The 25141-nt window shown below is 34.0% G+C and overlaps 1 protein-coding gene across 4 annotated transcripts; it reads left to right on the top strand.

Moving 5' to 3' along the window:
• The first annotated feature begins 1769 nt into the window (after positions 1 to 1769).
• Ire1 (serine/threonine-protein kinase/endoribonuclease Ire1) lies at positions 1770 to 23811 on the top strand. 4 transcript variants are annotated; one of them, XM_011056226.2, is made up of 13 exons: positions 1770 to 2440; positions 2794 to 2914; positions 2987 to 3029; positions 3201 to 3580; positions 3748 to 3952; positions 4080 to 4324; positions 4414 to 4766; positions 4872 to 5026; positions 5175 to 5461; positions 6170 to 6466; positions 6761 to 6933; positions 7174 to 7365; positions 10529 to 17047. In XM_011056226.2, exons 1-13 carry the CDS (start codon positions 2366 to 2368, stop codon positions 10532 to 10534), a joined length of 2532 nt encoding a protein of 843 aa, XP_011054528.1. In that variant the 5' UTR covers positions 1770 to 2365; the 3' UTR covers positions 10535 to 17047. The 4 variants fall into 4 exon arrangements, with proteins under 4 accessions (XP_011054528.1, XP_011054527.1, XP_087271062.1 ...); XM_011056225.2 differs by lacking the exon at positions 10529 to 17047 and adding an exon at positions 8543 to 9895; XM_087414936.1 differs by lacking the exon at positions 10529 to 17047 and adding an exon at positions 23128 to 23811 and having other exon boundaries at positions 1775 to 2440; positions 4872 to 5020.
• Positions 23812 to 25141: the final 1330 nt, after the last annotated feature.

Below are 25141 nucleotides of genomic sequence, written 5' to 3'. Positions count from 1 at the left end.
TTTAATTTATGTTAGTTGTATGTATATTCTGATATTGAAAATAGAAAAGCATATATCATTAATATCTGTATATTTGACCATAAAAAAACAAATCTCTTTTTATTTTTTCAACGTAGAATTTTTGTTTAGTTTCATGTTCAAAAAGAGATGAAGTAGTTACACACGTACGTGAATATGAATTAGAAATATATTTTATGTTTTGTAATGTGAGTACATCATAATGCACATAAAACATAATTCTATTATTCATTAATGTGTCTATATTATATTTGCATGAAAAGCTAAGTATGAGCAAAGTATGATATAACTTCTCTCTATTATGGGCCTTCTACAATAAGTCATTAGTTACAAATCAGAAGTCAGAAGCTAAAAATTGATCAATCACAGTCAATTTTTCTGACTTCTTATTTATGGCTGATTTATGGCTTATAATGTAAAGGCCCATAAATATAATAAAAGAGATGGAATGTACATAGGATGTGTCACAATTTTTTTGAGCATTTTTTAGCATGAATTCAAAATTTAGAAAATAATGCGTTTAAAAAACTGGAGGGAATGGCTAAATATGGCGGACCAATCATAAATGATACCCGTATGGCGTCACTCTGATTGTAGGCTCTCTAGATGTGAACTGATGTGTTATGGCCGCAGCACAGATTTGCATAACGCATAATGCATAATACAAGGGAATCGACTAATCGAAATTTGGAAGAATGACTTATATTTCTTTTTACAATCATATTCCGCCGTTATTCCTATTTACAATCATTCCACCGCCTTTCTTCACCGGTGAATTGTTTAGCTCGAGGTTAGGGTTAAACGTGAGCAGTGAGGTGGAATTGAGATGACACACAAGTCACACGGAAATCGTTCGGAAATACTCACCGCCCAAATAATACCCTCACTATTTCTCCACTGAAGTCACACATCAACGAGTGATATTTTCGAACGCAGCCTTAGTGATGTCATGATTGTATTTGTTAGCGTTATAGCTCCGCGAACAGTTTGTGACGTTAAATAGCGTGAATAGTATTTCCTCGCACTCTTTACGTGCGACTTTGGCTGTGGTCAAAGTCTCGTTACAAATGCTTTTGCATTTGATGAACCAATTAGAAGAAAGAATTTTACAAACTGACGAATTAAAAAACGCTTCAAAACATTTGCAGCATCGCGTTGACTGTACCCATAATAAGAGAAATGTGATAATTTTCAATTTGATTGGATAATTTTCTTTATGCATTTATGCGACTATATAAGTTGTATGGATATATCCTTAAGGCAATTTTGCTTGTAGTTGTATATGTTCTAAGGGCTGCCGCACACAAAATTCCGTAACAGTAAGGTGTAAATTTAAGCCGATGAGCCAATCGGGATATTGCTTTAGATTACGTCGTTAGATCTAACAGAAATGGAAATAACAATAACCTTATCTATACCCTCGCAATAAGGTGAATTTTAACCGGTTGAAACTTGCCTTATGAATAAGTTTACTGCTATTTTTATTTCTGTTAGAATACGTAGATCTAAAGTAATATCCTGATTGGCTCATCAGCTTAAGTTCACGCCTTAAGATTACTGTTACAAAAATTTTGTGTTCGGCAGCCCTAATATCTCTGGCACATCAGCGCGATGTTTGTCGCGCGCGACACATGATATCCAATGAATGTACAGCTTTATTGATGTTTTTATTGATGTTCTAAAGGTACACTCTCATTGGATATCGCGTATCGTGCGCGACGAACATCGCGCTGGTGTGCCGGAGCCATAAGGTCTATACAGACCTGTCGATGTGTATGTAGTATATACAAATTACATTGCTACACATATATATGAGACACGTGTCCATATGATTAATTTTATGAAATGTGCGTGTCATTACACATACGCCAAAATTGATTTTGTCAATTGAATCTCTTGGAGACTGCAGAAGAGACTCGTGATGCAATGAATAAAATATATTTGTTACAATGATTATATTATTGTTTCGGCCACATACGTGTTATCATCGCGCAACACACACGCAAGCAAACCGTCTTGATGATCACATAGTTTTTTTACAAGACGATTTTATCCGCGCAGCGAAACATTATACTCTACTGTTTTGCACAGTTTTGCACTAAGAATAAAGAAGATACAAATGTACAGATTCGCGGATTTAAGAATGTGATCTTTGTTGTGTTTTGGGAGAAATTTGTGGCAATCATGTTAACGACAACAATCTGTAATAATTACGAACCATCTTGCTCCAAAGCATAAACTAATACATTGTAATGTAATTGCATGTATTGTTGTATGGAGCAAAATTTATGCCGAGAGGAATTCATCCGTGTTGGTATATCATATGATCAATGCTACATGAAGATTCATGATGCAAAAGTGGATATTATGGCTTGTTATTTTGACGATGCTTGCATTTGTCACAGGACAGCAAGTGGTAGATGTACGTAATACAATTTTTTTTGTTAAAAGAATTTCTTTAGAGAAGGATTTCTTCATGATAAACAAATAAGGGAAACAAAAAAAGAAAAGGATAAATATAATATTCTTTTTAGAGTTAAACTTTTACTTTAAATCCACAATATTACATATACTTTATTGCGCTTTTTAAATTATGAGAGCTGTCACACTGTTGTCCTTACAATTAAAATTGAACTGTCTTAAATAATATTTATATTATTAGAATTTTACTATTATATTTGTTACCTTTTGTTAGTGTGTATTAAATATATTCAATCTATTTTTTTTTGGTTCGTAGCCCTTCTCAACATATTTCTTTTAATTTTATATATTTAGAATTTTAACACCGAATTGGTAGCAGAACAAGATGATACTCTCCTTTTATTTTCTACGCTTGGTGGATTGCTTGTGGGTGTTGATCAGAGGTCTGGAAAAATACGATGGCAACAAGATGATGGTAACAATTAGTTACATGCTAGATTAGGAAATCGAACTTTATTGTTTCATTTATCATATGTATTGATTTTAGAACCCGTGGTCAAAGTGCCTATCAATTTGTCGGCAAGTAAAATGTATGCATTAAGTTATTTCATTGCACAACGATATATTTGTAATAAATGATTATCAATAAGAAATATATAAAATTTTGATTATTAGTAATGTTTCATTTGTTAAATGTTGGCATTTGTTAAATAATAAAGTAAAGTGAAACATTTTGTTATTTAAATGTTTGTGATTTCCAGGCCTATATTTCTACCGGATCCCAGAGATGGTTCACTTTATCTCTTTGGCAGAGAATCAGAAGCATTGAAAAAGCTGCCATTTACCATTCCTCAACTAGTTGCCAGTAGTCCATGCAGAAGTAGTGATGGTATATTATATACTGGCAGAAAAATTGACACATGGTTTAGTATTGATCCAATGACTGGTGAAAAAGAGCAGCTTTTAAGTTTTCATAAAGTGAAAGATACATGTCCTTTGAAAATGCAAAATACTATTTTTGTCGGTCGCACGGAATATAATATTATCATGGTTGATAGCAAGCATAAAGACAGAAAATGGAACGTAACATTCTACGATTATTCCTCTATGCAAATGGAACCTGATGTGATAGAGAATTATGGTAAGCTATCTATTTTTATAAAACGCGACAATACATTTTGTAGAATGTTAGATTGTCAACTATAAAGTAATATATTTTGTGTGTGTGTGTGTGTGTGCGCGCGCGCGCGCGCGCTTGCGTGCATACGCGTACGCGAGTTGTACTAAGAAAATTTGATTTGATTTCAGATTTAGTGCATTTTACCACAAGTTCTACAGGTCGTGTAGTGACCTTGGACGGTTTAGGTAAGATTCTTTGGAAATTGGACTTGAAAAGTCCGGTGATAGCCATGTATACTGTAACCAAAGATGGATTATTGACAATTCCTTTCACAAGTATTGCCGATTCGTTGTTGGAAAAATTCGCGACAAAGTCAACTGATGTTCAATTGTTGTAAGTTAGATCAATGTTTAAAAAGAAAATGATTTTAGGAGAGACAGTTTGGTATAGAAGATATGTTTGCAAATTTCATATATAATATGCATAATAATTAACAATTAAAATATCTTTTCTCCTTTAGTCCAACTTTGTACGTTGGACAGCATCGATATGGTCTCTATGCGTTACCATCGCTTGTTGATTTGGATACAACAACTATATCGAATAATGTAGGACACTTATTGCTGGAAGGGCCATTGGTGACATCACATCTTCATACAGATAATAAAGTACCATTGCCAGGGGATCATGTTTTAATTTCTAATATTGACATAGCTGATGATGGTTATCAAAGCGTTAAACATACTGAAAATGTCATTACATTAGGTAATATGCACAATTACGGTTATATTGGATGTGTAACATACATATAATGTTGCATATTTTATATCTTATAATGTTTGTGATTTACTTAGGTCATTACAAAATACCCACGGAATACAAACCACAAAATCAACTTCTCCAAATAACTGGGCGATCTGATCCAATAATCTTAGAAACTTCTACGTTGAATGTCACTGGGACTAAGTTATCTGTCGCCATGCAATCGGATACGTCCAACGATACTGTACAGTCGGAAAATAGTCAGAATTGGCAGAGAATTATATCAAAAATGTACAGCGCGACCAAATTTTGGCTCAATCAACAGGAAAACATAGAAATTAAACTAATCATAAGTGTTATTATGTTGACAATTAGCACAATAGCTTGTATTGTAGTTTGGTTTATATATAAACAATGTAAAGAGCAGTTTCAGCAATTGTCGCAGGTAAGACACTGTATTATAAGATTGAAAAAAAAACAATGAAATGTAGCATATCCGTATTATTAAATTTGAATTAAATTGATTGATGAAATTAAATTAATTATCAAGTGTTCACGCGAAAGCAGTCGTACGTATTCTGGAAAACCAGGCAATTTGGTTGTTATGCCGGAAGAGATTGGCGATGGTTTAGTTAAAGTGGGAAAAATTACATTCAACACGGAACAAGTCCTTGGCAAAGGATGCGAAGGAACATTTGTGTACAAGTATATAATATTTCTAATGCATAGTGTTTACGGAGAGATTGTACATTTGTATATTGATAAATATATTTATTTATAAATATTAATAATCTTAAATTTTAGTTTCGTCTATCAAAAAATTATCTTTATATATTCTTATTTCTTTGTTTAGAGGTCAATTTGATGGCCGTCCTGTAGCTGTGAAGCGCTTGTTACCAGATTGCTTTACGTTTGCGGATCGAGAAGTAGCGCTCTTAAGAGAATCGGACGCTCACGCAAATGTAGTTAGATACTTTTGTACTGAACAAGATCGTATGTTCAGATACATCGCCTTGGAGTTAGCAGAAGCAACTTTGCAAGATTACGTAGCAGGCAAATATGACAGACAAAAGATATCTGTGAAAAATATTTTGCGTCAGGCTACATCTGGATTAGCACATCTTCATTTCTTGGATATTGGTAAGTTTAACTAATTTTATCAACGATATAAACTTTATTTTTAATTGTTTATTAATTTATAATTTAAAAACGATAGATTTCTGAATGCGTTTTTTTTAGCTGATTCCAAATTGACAAATTTATTTAAAAAAATAATACAAAGGCTGATATTTATGTTGGTTCTTATATCAAGATCCTCTTAATTGTAGTCCTAAGATGACATAAATCAGTCAGAACCGACTAATATTCATGGTCGGTTCTTATTTCAATGTCTTAAGATGTTAACACTCTGCTCTGGAGTCAGTATTTATAGTTTCGTGATTCTTATATTTAAGATCGTCTTAAGATGTCACAAACAAATCAGAAGATCGCGCGCGTATTAGTATCTTATTATCATTACTTAAAACAGTCTTGAAATAAGAATGAATTATGTTCGTTCTTGCAGGCCGTATATCGGTTTGGGATAGGCTTGTGATAGAGATCCTAAGACTGAATTCAAGATGGTCTTAAATATAAGATCCGTCTATGAGTATTAGCCATAGAGTCATATTAGTAGTCTTGAGACATTACTTAATAATAAAATTTAATTTTAAAACATTTTAAAAATAAGAACTATGAATACCGGCCGATAACTTTAAAATATCTTGCATAATAAATTCGCTTTTGATTTGATTTTATTTTTTTTTATTGAAAAGAATTAATTTGTTTTTGAAATTTTTGCATATGTAGTTCATAGAGACATTAAACCTCATAATGTCTTGCTCTCTGTCCCTGGACCTCGTGGAGAAGTGCGCGCTATGATATCAGATTTTGGATTGTGTAAAAAACTCCAACTCGGTCGCGTATCATTTTCACGAAGATCCGGTATTACTGGAACTGATGGCTGGATTGCGCCAGAAATGCTAAATGGAGAAAGGACGACGTGTGCGGTTGACATTTTCTCGCTTGGTTGCGTTTTTTATTATGTTCTCTCCGGTGGCAAGCATCCTTTCGGTGATCCATTACGAAGACAAGCTAATATTCTCTGTAAGTAACAATTGAAGTAAAATTTCCAATTGCATGTACTTTTTTTGGCTCAACTTTATGTCATTTCTTACGTTATTTTTTTATATAGTAATCGTTCGATATATTCTGTAAATCAAACCAAGAGAATGTAATGACAAATATGCAGAGATGATAATAATTTTACAGATTATTATTATAATTGAATATACATTTAGCCATTTATTCAATTATTGCGAAACTACTACATGAAATATACAATTATATTATGATAATTATTGCGAGTATATTGGTCTATTCTATCTATTTCTGTTATAGGTGGCGAGAGCAATCTAACAGCACTCCAAGAAGGGTCTTCAAGTGACAGAGAATTAGCTTTGTTGCTTATCAAGGCAATGTTATGCAGTAATCCTGCTGGTAGACCGCCAGCTTCAGCAATTTGTAATTATCCAATTTTCTGGAATTTAGCAGAGATTCTGGGTTTCTTTCAGGTATAAAATACAATTTAGTATTTTCAAAATCTGTTTTTTATTTGCGCTTTCAAGCGAAAGAAAAAAGATCAAAATTCATTTTTGAGTTATATAAAAAATTTAAGATTCTCCTAATAACTTTACCCTTTACTTCTCCTGACTATTTTAGATTGGATTAGATTTATGAAAAATAATTAGATTTATGATATAAATTGTGTGAATCTTTCCTTCGTTCATGCATTATTGCAATTTATGCAATAGGATATTAGCGACCGAGTGGAAAAAGATCAGTCTGACAGCCTGGCTTTAATAGCATTGGAAACTTATGGTGAGCGCGTAACGGGAGACGATTGGAGACTGTACATAGATTTTGAAGTTGCAACAGATTTGCGTAAATATAGGAGTTACCGAGGCGAGAGCGTAAGAGACTTACTCAGGGCTCTACGGAACAAGGTTAGTGAGAACGCAAGTATCTGGAGACACAGTAATGTTTCGGCACTAAAATAAGTGCAGCATGGCGCGAGACACTGTCATGCTCCTTTACGCGATAGATATAACAAGATTATAACATAAACGTTCTGTGTTATCACGTGTTCAGTTATATTAATGTTACAGGGAAGAATGATAAATTATTATCTTTTGCTTTCTCACTTTCTTTTTTTTTTTAATATTTTAGTTTAAATTTGCTGAAATTAAAGATATATTATACATATATGCAGAATGACAATCAGAATGTTATTAAAACTATTAATTTTTTTTATTTATGAAGAAATTTACGAGATTTACGGGATTATTTATGAGAAGAAAAACAAAGAATGAATAGTTCAAAAGAATTTAACAATATTTACAATATTTACAATTAGGATATTAGAAATATATTTATAAGGCTCTTGACTATTCATCCAAGAACTCTGCGTTGACAGTGCCAACACAGAATCAGACGGCGGTCTGGCGAAACCGGTAGCCATACACTTAAGCACGAGCCCATGTCTATGTGTTCGCCTGTGGCGCGCTGAGAGTAAACGAGACAGCTCCTTCTCACACTAATCACTTGTTTTAAGCGAAAATGCTTTCTCGGCAATCTCGGTCGCTCGGCGTCAATAAGGGGCATTCTAAATAACATATAAGTTTTAATAAATTGTAGTAATTGTAGTGTACTTCTCCCCAGAATAGTATAAATCATGTTAAAACGCAACAGTTTACAAGATATTTAATTGTTTACGATTTTTCATGCGCGTTGTATACCTTCTTCATAAACTTGAGTAGTAAGAATAATTCAGTAGAAGTAGAATTTTACTGGACAAAAATTATAAACAGCGTTTCTCTTCACGAAAATCTTTGAAAAGCCAGAAAAGAATACGTTTTGAGATTCGAAACTTGTGAAGAAAATATGCGAAAAAAATTGAATAGTTGCAAAAGCACATTTTTCGCTTATAAAATGAAAGATATTGATTATATGGAAAAAGTTTTGAAATTTTCATAAAATGTAATCCTCATAATGACGAATAAATCTAACCCTGAAATGTTCATTAGTTTTTGCAAAAAGCCGTTTGTTCACTAAAAACGGTCTGCGGAAAACTTCATTTCTTCATCTTTGAGCAGTCGCACAGCATTTTTTTTTTTTTTACAGGGGTGATTTTTCTTCAAGAGTTGCACTATCACGTACACTTACAAGGGAAGTTTCACAATTGTCCAGAATCGATTTGATTCGTCATGAAATATGCTGTAAAATACGAGAATCTCAGAGACACGTATTTTTTATACATGCGCTAACTTATGTTTAAGGGGTGAAACATCCCTTTGAAAAAAAAAACGATATTTTTCTTTCGAGGCGAATATCGATGGAAGTATAAAAAATAGAAAAAAATTTTTTAAACAAAAGTTGTATGATTTCAAGAATACTTTAAAGATATAAAGAAAAAAAATTGTTTATTTTTTTGTTTAACAAAATACCTTCGCCACCATCCATAATTTTCTTAAATTTTCAATTTTTTTACTAAATTAAAGATTATTTTTTTATTAATTCAACCATGTGTAATAAAGTTACATTACGACATATCATTTTCGAAAATTAATTATTAACGCTTCCGTATACATTTTTCTTTATCCATGCTCATATGCGTAAGTAATTATTACCGAAATATGTCTATCAAGCTAGAATACCAACATGAACATAATCACACGAGACACGGAGGATTTACTGCTCTTTTTATGCTAATTTGTTGTTCTATTCCTGATTTTGTTGCTAACCATTAAGCAAGGAATCATTCTTCTGCTGGCTTTTAATAAAGTTAGAATGCACATTAAAAAAATAAAAATAAAAAAAATTACGCTATAATTTAGTGCTAATTATGTGCTTTTAATATACCCTAGTTTCAATTTCGGTGCGCTATTTTTCACGCCTAAAACAATCCCAAAACGTATCCCACAAGAGAAATGTACTAAAAATAATAAAGATACATAGAAAAAAATCTTCATGCTATAATTTAGTGTTAATTATGTACTTTTAACATACCCAAGTTTCAATTTTGGCGCGCTACTCTTCACAACTGAAATAATCCCAAAACGTGTATCGCACACGAGAAACGTATTAAAAATAATAAAGATACATAAAAAAAAAAATTATTTACGTTATAATTTAGTGCTAATTATGTGCTAACCCTAGTTTCAATTTCGGTGTGCTACTTTTTACAAAAAAATCTTATTTGCGGAAAACAACCTTTACACCATACACGTCTTTTTTGCTGTAAAACCAATCAGCAGAATTTCACTATGTGAAATATTGTGATTTTTTCCAAATATGATTTTTTTGCGTAAATAGTAGCAAATTCTAACGCACGAAATCAGATATGCGAGTCACCGAGCAGTTTGATCTTCCCCACTTGATCACGCGTCAGTTTCTTCCACTCCACCCAGCCTCCACGTTGCCTCGCTCGCATTTTTTAACTTTCCAATAAAACAAACTTTTTCCAGCACCAAAAAATTCGAGAATTTTTAACAGCAAATTCAATTCTTTCTTAACAAAGTAGTGCCAGACGGAACTCTTAATTTTAAAAATTAGAGCCATAGATTTTTTGAAAAAAAATTGTTATCTCGGCTCCTAATAATTGGAGGATAACCTTTTTTTTTAAATTCGTAAAAAAGTGTCAGCTGTCGAATGCTTCACACGGCTATTTGATATGATGCATATGAACGGAATTATTCCACTTTTTATACGAAAAAAAGATACTCACTTTTCGTTTTATAACAGTTTAACTACAAAAATCATTTTATTACTAAGTGTACGTAATAGTGCAACTCTTGAAGAAGAAAAATCACATCTGTAAATTGCTGTGCGATTGCTCAAAGATGAAGAAATTAAGTTTTCCGCAGACAGGTTTTTAGTGAACAAATGGCTTTTTGCAAAAATTAATAAACATGTTCATTAGATTTGTCGTCATTACGAGAGCTACATTTTATGAGAAATTCAAACTTTTTCCATACAATCAATATCTTTCGTTTTATAAGCGAAAAATGTGTTTAGTAGTAACAGAGAAGAATTGGCGCGACAAAACATTCCCCCACGCTATCCCTAGCTTCAAAACAAACCCCCTCCATGCCACTCTCATCACCATAGGTGTAGCCTAAACGGATCTGTCTGCAAGGATGGTGGGCTTGGTCGGTGGATGAAGGAGTGGTAAAGGGTAATGGAGCGTTCTTATTGGTTCGCTCTATAGCTGATAAAGATCTGATTGACCCGCTTCATAACTTCCCACGAGGTGTTTGGAGAAGGAAGTGGTAGAGGACCTCCGATAAAGTGGAAAGTGAAGTCTGGAAAAAGATGAGTGGGAGATTGGGATCGTACCTTTTTTATGTCGTGGAGAAGGGGTAAGATACAAACAGTGGACATGAATAGCAGGTAATTTTATTATTATTTTTTGTTGGCACGACCATATGTCTCTGACGTCTTAGTGAAAGTGTATTTTTAATATTTATGATGGGATATTTTATGAAAATTTTCAAGACTAAGAGACTTTTACTTTTACTTGAAAGAAAGGGGAGGTAAAACAAGAACGAACATGTTCAACTGACGTCTTCCATGTGCTGATTCGAACGTTATATATTTTTAATTCTTTCTAAATTTGAAGTATTTAATGTACATTATCTAAACCTGAAATACGAGAAAAAAATGTGTTTATTGTAAATAAGAGCGAGATTAAGAGTAAGAAATAGACGAAATTAATAAAATCGTTTATTTTTTAAAAGAAAGAGTTATTTTTTATATGAAATTTATTATATGTTTATTATATGAAATAGTTATTTTAATTTTATTTTTTTGGAGAGTATATGATTGAACATGGCATACAGCATAAGAATTTACAAATTTATGTTTACAATGAAGAAAAATTTTATAAAATAACTGTACGATTATTCGGTCATTGCGTTTACAATCAGAGGTTTACAAACAGCCTAAGAAACTGGCTAAGATTATAACCATTACACATAAAATATAGAAATACACAGTAATATTGTCTACAAGTTTGAGAAAACACTCCTTGAAGCGTGTTCCAGCGATACGTGAAGTTTCGGCGAAGTCGTAAGAGGAATCTTGAATCCAAGGGTATGCCGTAGCTATCGAAATATGTTTCTGTTCCGTGTTCGTTGGTGTAGAAGGCGACTTAGTGTCCAGGTCGATCATAATTTATGTTAACGACAATGACAGTCGATCTTGTCCACATCCTTGGAAGTTGGTCGGCAGGATAAACTCCTGCATGTCAGACACTGAGATGATGTTATACGTTTAAAACTTCCAGTGAATTCATTTCTCGTCATCGGAGAATGTGAGAAAGGAAATGTTTGCGCAAATTCAGAATTTACCTCTTTTGCTAGCACGTGCGTTGTAGAATTCTCAAAATTTGACATTTGCGAAACGCTAGTGTTAGCTTTATCTCTATCCGTCGACGGGTCGAATTTTGGAATATCTTTTTTCTCCTCGCCTGTCGCTTGTCTGTCCTCGCTTTGGTTCGACTTTTCTGTCGCGATATTTTGCCTCCACGCGATGTTTCGAAATATATTGTGTTTTTGATTTTTAAATCGAATTGAAAAATTTCCGCTGTCTGTTTTTTCATTTTCAATGTCACTCTCGCTTCAATTTTCTGAGGGAATGCTATCGTAGTTCGAATTGCTGCTATTTCGTATAGTTAGCCAACGTTTCAATTTGTAAGTATTGCGTAAGATGACGCAATGTGATTCAAATTGGTTCGAAATGTGATGCGTGTGTCCATACATCAGCGCTGTCCACGTCCTTCGAAATTAGTAAATTTTTGAAAGCCGGAGAAATTTCTTCCAGATTATATACATTTCTGGTGAGTAGATTATTCAGGTAACGTGCCTTCTCTTGTCCTCTGCTATAGATGTAGCTTGCGTGTCGTATAATGTCTCGCAGATATATTATAAAGTATTTAGGATGACATCTCCATCAAACCATTTGATTCCATGATAATTTCGTGTAAGCCAGTTGTTTTCTCATCTTACTTTCTCGAGTAAATCGCCAAATGGATAAGGTGGCATCATAATCCCGTGTCTGATGATCGTCGCATTAATCGCAAGAACCGCGACTTCTTTCAGAACAAAGTTTTCTTCGACATTGCGAAAACTTTATATGTCGATAACTATATCCATTATGATATTCGAATTTTCGCTATTCTTTTAGAGTCACGAAACGTTGGCATTGATGTCATAAGCAAAAGCTGAAGCTTTTTTCGTCGTCTTGCGTACAATTAGATGAGAAAAAATGTATAGTGGGGGAAATAATTTTCTCGTGGAAGTCATAGGGCTAACTGGAAAAATCGACAATGACTTGTCGCGAAAAATCGATTTCTAAAACGTTATCAAACTCGACATAGACGATACAATTCTCCAGTCACGAATTCCTATCTCAATTAAGAGAATATGTCGGATACGTCGCGTTTCTTGACTCAATGTTTCCTAACGAATGGTTTTTTGATTTTTCTTCGTGCAACGCGAATTTTCTTTTTCTTCGCTTTCACTTTTTTGCTCTTCTTCGCTGTGGTACTTCTCGATGATTTTTTTTGCGACGTCGTTTACGAAGCGCAATATACGACTATCTCGACCTCCGAGTGGAAATTGAAGCGCTGCGGACTTTGCGGATATTTTAAAGACTGTCACTATCGACACGCTCGCGTACACAAAAGAAAGTCAGTGCTTACGTTTAAAGTGCAATGCCACTGTCAGCGTTTCCGAATTCGAATGAAATTTTTGTTCCAAGATGATCTCTTAGATTTATTTCGATCGTTCTAAAATTCATTCGTCGCAATGGGATATAATTTGGAAATGAGAAATACTTCACCAAATTTGCAAATGCTTAATTACGACTGCGTATCTCGACCGGAACTATCCTGAGAAGAGGAGTACATTTGTTATATAAGATTAATAAATATCGCAATAAACGAACATTTTATCGAGGATGCCGCATCACAAATTATAGGGTTTGCTATTCCAGTAAATCTGCATATAAGTCGTTTTCCCGTCTCCTTATTAAATCCATGAGTAAGAAATGTTTTCTCTTCTGTTTATTGGAATTAGGTATCGCGAGCTTGGAATAAAAGAGCTTGGATAATTATTTGTGGAAATTGCTGATAGAGACCTAGCATTCGTAGAAGATTATCGGAAATGTTTATATGGTGTAGCATTTTGCACTTCTCATCGCAGTTAATACTTATCAAGACTTTGCCGCCAGACGCTTTTGCTGTTCAAAATAAAAATTCGATTCGACTTTACACGCGGTATTAATCGCATCAATAAACTCATAAGCTGGATATCGTTGTAAATTCCATTTGGAAATGCAACTTCTTTTGTCGTAAACGCATCATTCGTCTCCTCATCGGGTTTAACATTGACGAATCTGATCACATTTTCGTTATATAAAAAGGTACAGGAAATTGAATCTCACTTATCGCAACCTCTCATTGTCCGTGCAACACTATAGAGTTCCGTGATGAAATTGTTCCTTTTTCATCGTGAAATTAAACTCGAAGCCGGAAAATCAAGTATCAAATTTACTGGGATAACTGCGCCAACTTATTACTTATAGTACTTGCTTATTAGCTCCCCGTTCTCTACTCTTTATCACGTGATCGACGATAAACTGTTCTTCCTCTAAGTTTTTTCAACTCGAGCTAATTCTTGCTCATAAAAAATACCGTCATGACTTCGTCTGTTAAATCATGCAGTTCGTACACGTGAGGGTTTCGCCAATTGAGAACACGGTAAATTTGAAATATCTTTTCCACTTAACTTTGTATCCTTTCTCGAAAGCGCCTTTCGCTCTACTGATACGAACGATATCTCCGACGTGATATTTAACCTTTCGCGCCTGTTTCTTTAACGTTTCTTTTTTTTCAATGACGTGCTATATTTTTACGAGCGGCACATGCGTTTTCTCTCGTTACTACTGATTGCATTCTCGTGAACGCGTATAAATGTAAGCGCGTACAATGTCCTGCAAAACATTGATAGCATCGCGTTTTTGAGTAAAATAATGCCACATTCGCTCCTTCAGTGTTTTGTTGAGACGCTCGACGATGGATTTGACGTTTGGATTGCGCGTTACCCGAAAACGATTGTCGTTTTCTTTAAGAAATTTCTACATTGATTGCGCGAAATTCTTTGCTCTTGTCCGTTTGTAAGTATATGTGTACTCGTCCTTCGGTTTTTTTTAGTACGCGTTTTATCACGCAGTGTGTACTCGTTTTGTCGCGTTATGGTTCTATCCAGATGTTTATTTACTTAGTAGATCGATAATCATTAACAGATAGGAATAACCATCGTTGTAACTTTTTAGATTTCCCCCCGGAGATCGATCAAATCTGCTTCCTACACATTGTCAATATTTGTTACGTTATAATGCAATCGTGGAAATTTTCTATGCAATGGTCGGTGCAACGTGTACGCGTCTTGCGATTCGAGCCAACGCACGATTTCTCTCCGTGAGAAATTCGGTTTAACAGCACGAGTTATCCATCAAGATTATCCATCGCCGAATAGTCCGCATAATGCGACGGATCGTAGTATAATTTTTCAATCGTATTATTCATAGTATTATCTTAGTTTTTTCAACCAAGTAACCGATTTTTTCCCATTTGTAAAGATGCGAAGGTATCAGCTTTTCGTGTACGAAAAAGAATCAGCGAACTTTCCTTGTTTATTTCTTATTCGTAATTTTTATGTTTTTCTCTTTCCTTGCGTTTTCGATACAATTGGCGTGGAATTCGCGCTTTCGATATAAAAGATGTGGAACTCGCCCGAGATCGAAGTTTTACGCTGTTTACACTAACATCGTGCGTGGGCAATAATCTTTTATTTCTCACTAGCGCAGAAGGTACTCCTATGTTCAACGGAATAATCGCGCACGGAATAATCACGCAAACTGATTTCTACTCACTACTTTCACAGTTTTTCTCTCGCGCATCGCATTGTTTATCAAGTCAGTGATATTCGAATCTTTCACGATGTTACCATCTATAGTCACGATTGTGCTATAGTCAGTCATGTTTGTCCTAACTAATTCTATCAGGCACAGCTTTTCGAAACAAATGTTTCATCAATAAGTGTGCATGCTTATGATAAGATTTTTCACTACTTCTTTTCAATGCTTTTCATGGCATGATTATTCTTCGTATGATTATGCTCGCTCGAAATTTCGAAATAATATTGGCATTACTGATGGAATGTGCTGACGATATATCAGATGTTTGCATGAAATCATAAATATGTCATTATTCGTCGTCTCGTTATCAGCGGAGGCATTTCTGCATCTTTCTGCTTTCGCGTTTTTTGAATAAATCGCAGGTATCGCCATAATGCCCCTCTGTACATTTTCCATCTCTCACTTTTGTTGCGTAGCCAATCAGAATTAAGAATATGACTTGTCTTCGCATCGAATCGTGTTAGATGAATTCCGAGATTTTGCGTTGTATTATTAATGCTCGCGGTGTTATCCGAATTTTACGAATACTGCGATTTCTTTTGACTCTCCGTCAATGCGAATGATGTCGGATTCTGACGTAATTGATGTTGTATTCTTTCGAGATTTTCGTCGAAATTAAAACCATTTTTTTGGCCCTCTCCATAGCGTTTTATTCCCACTATTTCCTTCGATAATTAGTGATAATAAGATTGATAATATAGATCTGATAATATAAGATAAAAATCCGCCTCGCTGCACTAACAGTTTTCTTTTATCCTTCCAATTATCATGTTTTGCAACGCGACGCAGAGCCTTTTTGTATTTGATTAACCGATTTTTTTTCACAATGTTCGAGTGAGACGTTATGTTTGAGTGTATTAAAAACACATTCACAGATACAACGAATTAGTTTTTCGTCAGCGTTTCGTAAGAAGATTGTGCGTTGATTTTTGTTCAAATGATAGAATATTGTGAGGAAACAGGCGTTTCTCTTACCGATCGAATATATGGCGATTTTCGTCGCACTGTGTGATTTCTTGTCACTTTATCGCGAGAAAAAGCTTACAACTGACACGGGTGATTACCCGTACTCATCTTTTATATGAATCCGTTGAAAAAGATCTACGTGTAGACGTAATGAGAAAAATACACGTTCAAAATCGATACTCGTCCGGGATTGATTTTTTCAAATCGAGCAGCAAATAGCCGTAAGGCCTTGACATAGTATCGTAGTATATCTTTTCTAGGAATTTTGAATCGTCGGGATAAATCTGACGCGCTAAATGAGCGCGATCACGTGGATTTTTGAAAACGACGATGTAATTTGCGTTGAGTGATATATATATCGCGCTGACCACGTCTTTGATGGAAGAGGTTTGTGAGATAAGAATAACACTGAGATTCTTGTGACTGCCTTTGGTAAAAAAATCCATGATTACGTAGCACGACGACGATTCTCTAAGATTGTTGATTATCACTAATTTTGGAGAAAGCAGATTGTTGGAGTAATCTTCCGGACAGGGTAAATCTTCGCGAAATTTAATTATATTCTTTTTCTTCGTTGTTTTAGTATTATTGTTGCATTCCCAACTCTATTCTTCGAGCTTTTTTACACGAATGTCGTTAATTGACGATAGGCTTCTTGTCATTCCGCGAAATAAAACAAAATTCTCTCGAAACGTACATAAGATATAAATATCAGAGATAAATGCTGCAGAAAATTTTTTACAAAAATCATTTTCCCGCATTCGGTCGCATATGATCGATGTTTATGGATGTTTCTAGCGCGCTCCATTTTACGAAATGAGTTATTCGATTAGCGTGTAAGATTTCAAAAGAAAAAAAAAGAAAAAAATGGCATTTAATATTAGGTGTACAAATAAGTTTCCGCCGTTTGACAAAAGACGGCGCCACTAGCAAGCTATGGTTAAAATTGTCTGATGTAAAACATTATATCGTAAGGTTGGACATCTGTCAACAACATAATCTTGAAATTCTAGCGATTTTGTATCAGCATCATATATTTTTTTTTGTGCGAAAATGCCGAGTTTTGAGCCGAATAAGCGTCATTTGCGGGAACTTTTGATTTACTTCTTTAATTTGAAGAAATCTGCAGCTGAGGCTCATCGATTGCTTGTAGAAGCATATGGTGAGGCTGCCTTAAGTGAGAGAAGTTGTGAATGGTTTCAAAAATTTAAGAACGGTGAATTTGACGTCGAAGACAAAGAACGTAGCGGAAGGCCGAAAGTGTACGAAGACGCGGAATTGGAATCATTATTGAATGAAGATTCATGTCAAACGCAAAAAGAACTTGCACTTACATTAGGAGCAACTCAACAAGCAATTTCACATCGTTTGAAATCATTGGGAATGATTCAAAAGCAAGGGAATTGGGTTCCATATGAACTGAAGCCGAGAAACGTTGAACGCCGATTTTCCATATATGAAATGCTGCTTGTTAGGCATAAACGAAAGGGTTTTTTACATCGTATAGTCACTGGTGATTAAAAATGGATCCACTACGATAATCCAAAGAAGAAGAAATCACCTGGGGATCACCTGGCCATGCTTCAACATCGACAGCCAAGCCAAATATTCATGGAAAAAAACTCATGTTGTGTACTAGATGGGGTGAAAAGTAACCTCCTTGACCGCCAGAATGCGCCATTACTGCAAAAAAGTTTATGGTGCCTTGTAGTCCGTTCATATTTAGGCAGACATGCCAAGTGGCAGTGCGATACTGCCCTTAGTTTTGTTTTGAGAGCTGATTGTTGTTGACGTGTTTGCGAAAACGATTTTCGTTCTCTCATAAAACATTATTTTTTGAGAGGCAAAACGGCGAAGGAAACAAAAGAAAAGTTGGATAAATATTATGTGGCTAATACTCCGTCAGATTACACCGTCAAATATTGGTTTCGAGTGTTTCGTGGTGGCCGCAACTCCACTACCGATGAAGTCCGCAGCGGCAGGCTCTCCGATGCGGTTACCGAGGAAAATGTCAAAAAAATACATGAAATGGTGTTGGCTGACCGGAAAGTGAAGGTGCGCGAGCTAGCAGATGCTACAAAGATTAGTACTGAGCGAACACGCCATATTTTGGGCGAGATTCTGCATAAGAAAAAAATTTTTTTCATTCCCAAGGAGGTTACTTTTCACCCCATCTAGTATTTGGTGGGATCAGCTTGATGTCGTGTATTATGAGTTGCTCAAACCGAACGAAACCGTTACTGGGACTCTCTACCGAACACAATTGATGAGATTGAGCCGAGCACTCAAGGAAAAACGCGCCCACTACTATTCCAGGCATAACAAAATTATTCTCCTGCATGATAATGCTCGACCACATGTTGCGGCGGTCAAAACCTACATGGAAACACTCAATTGGGAAGTTCTATCCCACCCGCCGTATCACCAGACATTGCCCCTTCCGATTACCATCTATTTCGATCGATGACCTGTCTGAGCAGCACTTCATATCATATGAAGATATCAAAAATTGGATCGATAATTGGATAGCTTCAAAAGATGAAGCGTTCTTCCAACGCGGTATCCGTATGCTACCAGAAAAATGGGAAAAAGTAGTAGCTAGCGATGGAAAATACTTTCAATAAAACATTATGTATCGTTCTTTCACAATAAATGCTTAATTTTTGATAAAAAACGGCGGAAACTTATTTGTACACCTAATAATATTTTCAAAAATACACGAAGGAAAAAATTTGAGGAATAAGCTGATCAACGCGGCGGAAGGCCTCACGCGGCGCGCGTACGCTCGTGCTAGCGTATCCCCGCGTAGACTAGCTACGAACATCTAATTCCTCGCACCGTGGCCAATGAACATCTGATCTCGCCACGGTGCGAGAATGAGCTTATCTTCGCTTGAGAATACGCTTATCTTTGTACGCTGATAGGCTTGCGATCAGCATGAATTTTGATCGCAGAGCGTAGCATCGCCATCGATGAGCTTACACGCGATACCACTGCTGAAAAAAAATTTACCTTGAAAAAAGAACGGGATTATATAATATAACACTTTTTCGTGTTTCAAGTACAAAATATTTTTATTTTATATTTGTTTTATATTTTGTTTACAAAAAGAGAAAGAAAAAAAATATATTTCGTTTGTAAATCATATTTCATTATATTTTATAACAATTTTACATTTTAGTACTTCTTAAAATAATAATCGATTTTATTACATCCTCTTTTAACTTAAGTAAAAGTACAAATTTTACTAAAATGTATTATACACATATCATACAAACGTTTTTACTATATTTTTTTCTAACTTTTGAACTATGAGTATAAATTGATTTAAATTTTTACAAGAACATTGTATTATAATCCGCAGTTTTTATTTACAATTTGGTCGGGAGGATAAAATCCGTGACTTATTCTCTAGCTTAAATGAAATATATTATACAATCTAGCACATTATATAAATTCGTATGGGAGAAAACAGCGACTATTGATGAATCTGCGTTTCTTCAGAACTGGAGCGCATGTTTTTACTTCATCCCGTGTTACTATCTCGTGAAATGCGAATTGCTTTAAATTTCAATTTTATTGCGGCTCCCTCCGTTATTTTCTTCTCTTTTCTTATTTAATAATAACCTATGAATACTGGTAAAATTAAGCAGCCGCAAATTTTGAAAATTTAACTTAATATCTTTTATTTTATAAATTTTATGTCAACATCCATCCGAGGTACCACATATGCGTAAAATTTCGGTTCGCCAGATACGAATGCCTCGATGAAGCTACCATACCTGTAACTCACGAGTTCGTCCGTCATGTCTCTCAAAAAGTTACCTGTGTTACGCGATTCATATTCGTTCGGACCTTCGCTACTCGTATGTAGGTAAGATTCAGTATCGTAATATAAAACGTGTCGATCTAATTTTTCCAAATATTCGTACAACTTTAATCGCGCTTGAGTCGTCATGAACGCCGCTATTATCATGTTAATTATCGGCGAGAGTATTACCGCTTCGTGTCTTAAACGCCATAAAACATTTTGTTTGTCATCTCGTCGTTGACGGGTAATATTCCGATTACTTCGTGTTCCGGGCTTGACAATAATTCCGCCAATTGCTGGAGATTTTTTATTATCTCGATACTCGGAAAGTTTGTGCAAAGGTTGACCGAATTTTTCCCAAAACGAATTGAGGCAGAGTTTGGCGATAGAACGTAATCCGGAATTCCGCTCGATATCGTTTTTATCGAGAACAATATCTTCGATTGCTTCGTACTCCCGAAGGTATTGCTAAAAAATGCAAAATTGCTTCACAAGTCTTGAGTTTCAAACATACGCATTTTTTTTCTGATGGCCTTTCAAAGATTTTCGTGAAGAGAAAGGCTGGTTTATAATTTTTGTTTTTGGTAAAATTCTTTTAATGAACTATTCTTGCTACTCGAGTTTATGAAGGAGATATATAACGCGCATGAAATATTGTAAACAATTAAATATCTCATAAACTGTTGCATTTTAACATGATTTATACTTTTTTGGATTAATGGGAGGAATACACTATTACTACAATTTATTAAAACTTATATGTTATTTAGAATGTCCCTCGTCCCTTATTGATGCCGAGCAGGCGAGAAAACATTTTTGGTTGCTTGAAACAAGCGAGTAGTGTGAGAAGAAGCTAGCTGTCTCCTTCACTTCGTTTCCTTCCTTCGGTGCGCCGAAGGCGAGCACACGATATGAGCTCGTGCTTGTATAAATGGCTGAACTTACAAGTGTGGAAAAGTGACGTTTTGACGACGACGAAATTTATATTGCGTGCCATTTCATTATTATTTTCTTAATTGTGAAAATATTATTTGTCTCGTACTTATCAAATCGTAATTATTGACGAAAACTAAAATTATCTTGGAATTTTATGTGTAAAAGCGTATTTTTTATTCGTTTCAACAGCTGTCAAAACGTGTATTTCTGTCCGAATATAAGCTCACTTTACGTGCCTTTTTACAATTATTTACTGATTATTAAGGGAGGAAAAGAGAGTTTTTTTGATTTTTACAAGTGTTTTAAAACGATCTCGTCAATTAGATTTATTCAAATTGTCTTTACTTACAAATGGTACGTAACATAAATTAATGTATCATTCCTTGCTTCTAATGTCATAATTCCAACATAGTCGCCGCAACTAGTCAAGAGCCTTAATAAGAGAGAGTAGGTATATCAAAATTTAAAATACATGAAATCATTGAAATAAAGAAGAATGAAAGTCAGAAGGCAAAATGTAATTAACCCTCGGACAGCGGATGTTGATACTCGCACGCACGGCGGATGCAGGGTCAAAAAGATTAAAAGTGATCCAAGAAATTGTTTTAAAATGTTTGAAAAGCAGTTTTTTATTATAATATGTTGTAAATTAATTGTTTAACTGTAGCGGATTATTCTTCAATGACCTTGGCCTTAACATATATTGTCAAGATTATGACTCCGAGTGACCTTGGACAAATTTTAGCCGTCGCTCGTTGTTTCTTAAAAAGTTATTAACAAAAAAGTTAATTCGCGTTTTCATCAATAAAACCTAACTTTTGAACGACTGCGCTTCGATGAAATAATTCCTTGCTTTTACAGCACAAAATATTTTCTTATATAATTTCTTATATAATTTTTATGTCTTTAGAGCAGAGAACTTGACCGAATTTCTATACTTATATATGGAATTTTTAGCCATTACGATTAAAAAAGCGTCTAATTATTCATGTGTATTAAATGCTTTTTTGAACATGAATTCTGCAAGGTAATGGACGAAATGGGATTATTTACGATTATATCGATATAATTCCGCGAATATCTCTCCATGGATGTTCGATATTTTGAGTATGAATGTCTGGGTTAACAAAATGTTGTGAATGATTCACTATTTTATGTTGCAATGATATTGTCGATGTCCAAATTTTGCCTCATCGATTTCGACAATAATTCCTTTTTGGCCAATTTGATTTTGATTGTTTGTTAACGATTGATTCATGAACTGAGAAGTTAGATTGTTATAATTGAATATTTATTAAAGTAGAGAAGTTTTTAATAAGTATACAAGTTTTTTGTTTCAAAAATATTAATATTTTATTTCAAAAACACAAATTTCCTGCTTTACAAACAATTGATACTGTTCTCCGTTTATGTAGTTTATGTAATATACTCCTGTAGTGTATATAGTATCAAGTTATTAAATTACATGAATTATCTCTCTGCAAAAATTAGTCCAGTTAACTGATGTATGTGATGATATATTTGGTTCTTTTTCTAGGAATGTTTGCTTTACAAATTCTTTGCTTTAAAATCACGTTATTTTGATGAACTTTTTTTGGTAACAACTATTCAACGAACAACGAGTGAAGGCTAAAATTTGTTCAAGATTACTTGGGGACATGACCTTGATAACATATGTCAAGGTCAAGGTTATTAGAAGTCCCCTATACTAAATAACCGTAAATTATTTCAAATATGTAGAAGGAAAAATAAGAACATATTTATCATAGAAACAAATATCCATTCATTCATTTTCTTCACAATTGAAAAAAGTAAGCAACTCTAACTCGTGGATCTCGCGAGATCTTGCGTCCGCCGGCGGAAGATTAATATATATTTCGTTTAATTAATAAATATGAGTATAAGTAAATGTATTTAAAACAGTTAAGGAAAAGTATAATGATTTAACACATCTTAATTGTCATCTTGTTTATCGACTTAGTGTTGACATATTGATGTGCGTTTTTTTTTTTAGAAGCATCACTACAGAGAACTGAGTCTGAAGGCTCAAGAAAGTCTCGGTGAGATTCCTAACAAATTTACAGAATATTGGTTGTCAAGATTTCCATGCTTATTGTGTCACGTGTGGTGCGCGATGCAGAAGTTTCGAAACGAGTCGAGTCTAAAACAATACTATCATCCACACTACATTTTTGTGAGTGATTATGAGGGACAATCGATTGTACGGATGGATCGAATTAATAATGCATCGACATCGATTAGGACAAGACAAACCAGCATTGATTGGAGCCCTAATCGAACAAGATACCGTCAGAAAAGAAAGCAGGAAAAAAAAAAGCAGGAGGAACCACCATGGTTGTTGCATCCATTGAATTGAATTATCTCAAGATTACTACGAAAGCAAAGATAAAGAAAAGTGCGGTTCTACACACGTACAATAATGAAATTTCCGTTTAGTTGGAATCATAATATATCTGGTTCCACATAAACCAATATATTCAAAATTTCAGTTTTACTTTTAATCGAGAAAGAGAACTGAAATTACAAAACGTTCAAATTACAAAATTTTTTTATACTTAAGGATGTACAGTTCCTGCAAAGAAAATTAAATTTGAAAATGTGTTTCATACTTACACTTCAAATAAATTATATACATATGAAAGTTGTATAGATAAGATTACATTTTTATTTAATAATACTTTTTTGTCGTTTATTTATTTTATTTTATTACTTTTATTGTTAAAAATTAAAATTTTTAAAATAATAACAGAAATCTAAATTTTTTAAATAAATTCTTTAAATATTTAAAATAACTTATGTAAAATTTTATTGCAATTACATTGATTACAAAAATATAGAACAAAGAAATATTTTGTTTATTTACTGAGCAACTAGTTTATGCATTGTAGTGTATACTTTATACATAAATAATTGGATACAATATGCACTTACATTAAAAAATTGAGATTTTTGTCATTTATTTTATAATACATTTCTATATATTTTTATTAGAGCACAAATTAAAATACTACTGTTGATTAAAATATCTAATAAGTACCTCTATAATCTTGTCTGTAATTGCAAATGTTGACAACGGATTATGTTTATCGATTTGCTACAAATTGGAAACATACTTTGTTATAATAATAATAATAATAATAATAATAATAATAATAATAATAATAATAATAATAACTTATTGCTACTACTTATTGCTAATACTGTTAATACAAACTTCCACCAAATATGCTCCTAGATAGCTGAATACTATCAAAATCAAATTTTCTAAAATTTTACTACAAATTTTGAAGACAAAATGCGTCAAATTTGATGCAAATTTTGTTGTATTCAAAGCTGTCAGCAAATTGATGACAAATAAAGACTAAAGAGCATGAGATCAAAAGCCAAGCAAGGCTTATAAGTAAAGGTACAATTTCATGCAGCGAAGGAAAGCTTGGACTTTTTACTTCCCCTTCCCCTCTATTACAATCAAAGCAGCCTTCAAAAACTATTCGCTTTTCTGCTTCCTTATCTTCGCTTGCTTTAAGCTAACTCGTTTATTTTCGCTAATTTTTGATTCATTTTAATAAAAATGGATTATGAAAATAAATACATCGAATACATTCATATAGTAGCAGCTACAGTTGCAGCAGTGATTTGGAGACGATGCATAGTCGTTGCATTTGTTAGTATACTACGTATATTATTAAAAAAGAAAAAAGTGTACAAAAAGAAAAAGTACTGGATAGCATTCATTTTAAAAAATACGGTTTTTTCTTTCCATCGCTCCCAAAATTAATCTTGGAAGACATACAATTCCACAATTATTTCCGAATGAGTGCTGCTTAACTCAGATGGAAGAATTATTGAGCATCATCGAACCAAAATTACAAAATTACAAAAACAGGTGGTTCGACATAACTCCACCTGAACGATTGGCACTAATATTGAGGTTTGTTTTTTTAATTATAATTATGATAGTTTTTCAATAATAATTTTACCAAATAATGAGGCGAGCGCGGATGAGT

The sequence above is a fragment of the Acromyrmex echinatior genome, chromosome 17, assembly GCF_024713525.1.
Source record: "Acromyrmex echinatior isolate Ae372 chromosome 17, ASM2471352v2, whole genome shotgun sequence".
In the NCBI taxonomy this organism is placed as follows: Eukaryota; Metazoa; Arthropoda; class Insecta; order Hymenoptera; family Formicidae; genus Acromyrmex; species Acromyrmex echinatior.
This window is presented reverse-complemented; position numbering and strand designations above follow the sequence as displayed.

Bases quoted from the DNA above. Each gene is read 5' to 3' on its own strand.
- Ire1 (XM_087414934.1), top strand. From the start codon at position 2,366: ATGATGCAAAAGTGGATATTATGGCTTGTTATTTTGACGATGCTTGCA. The intron at 4,767-4,871 runs GTAAGACACTGT...TTAATTATCAAG, and splicing joins AGTTTCAGCAATTGTCGCAG to TGTTCACGCGAAAGCAGTCG. The intron at 6,467-6,760 runs GTAAGTAACAAT...TTTCTGTTATAG, and splicing joins AAGACAAGCTAATATTCTCT to GTGGCGAGAGCAATCTAACA.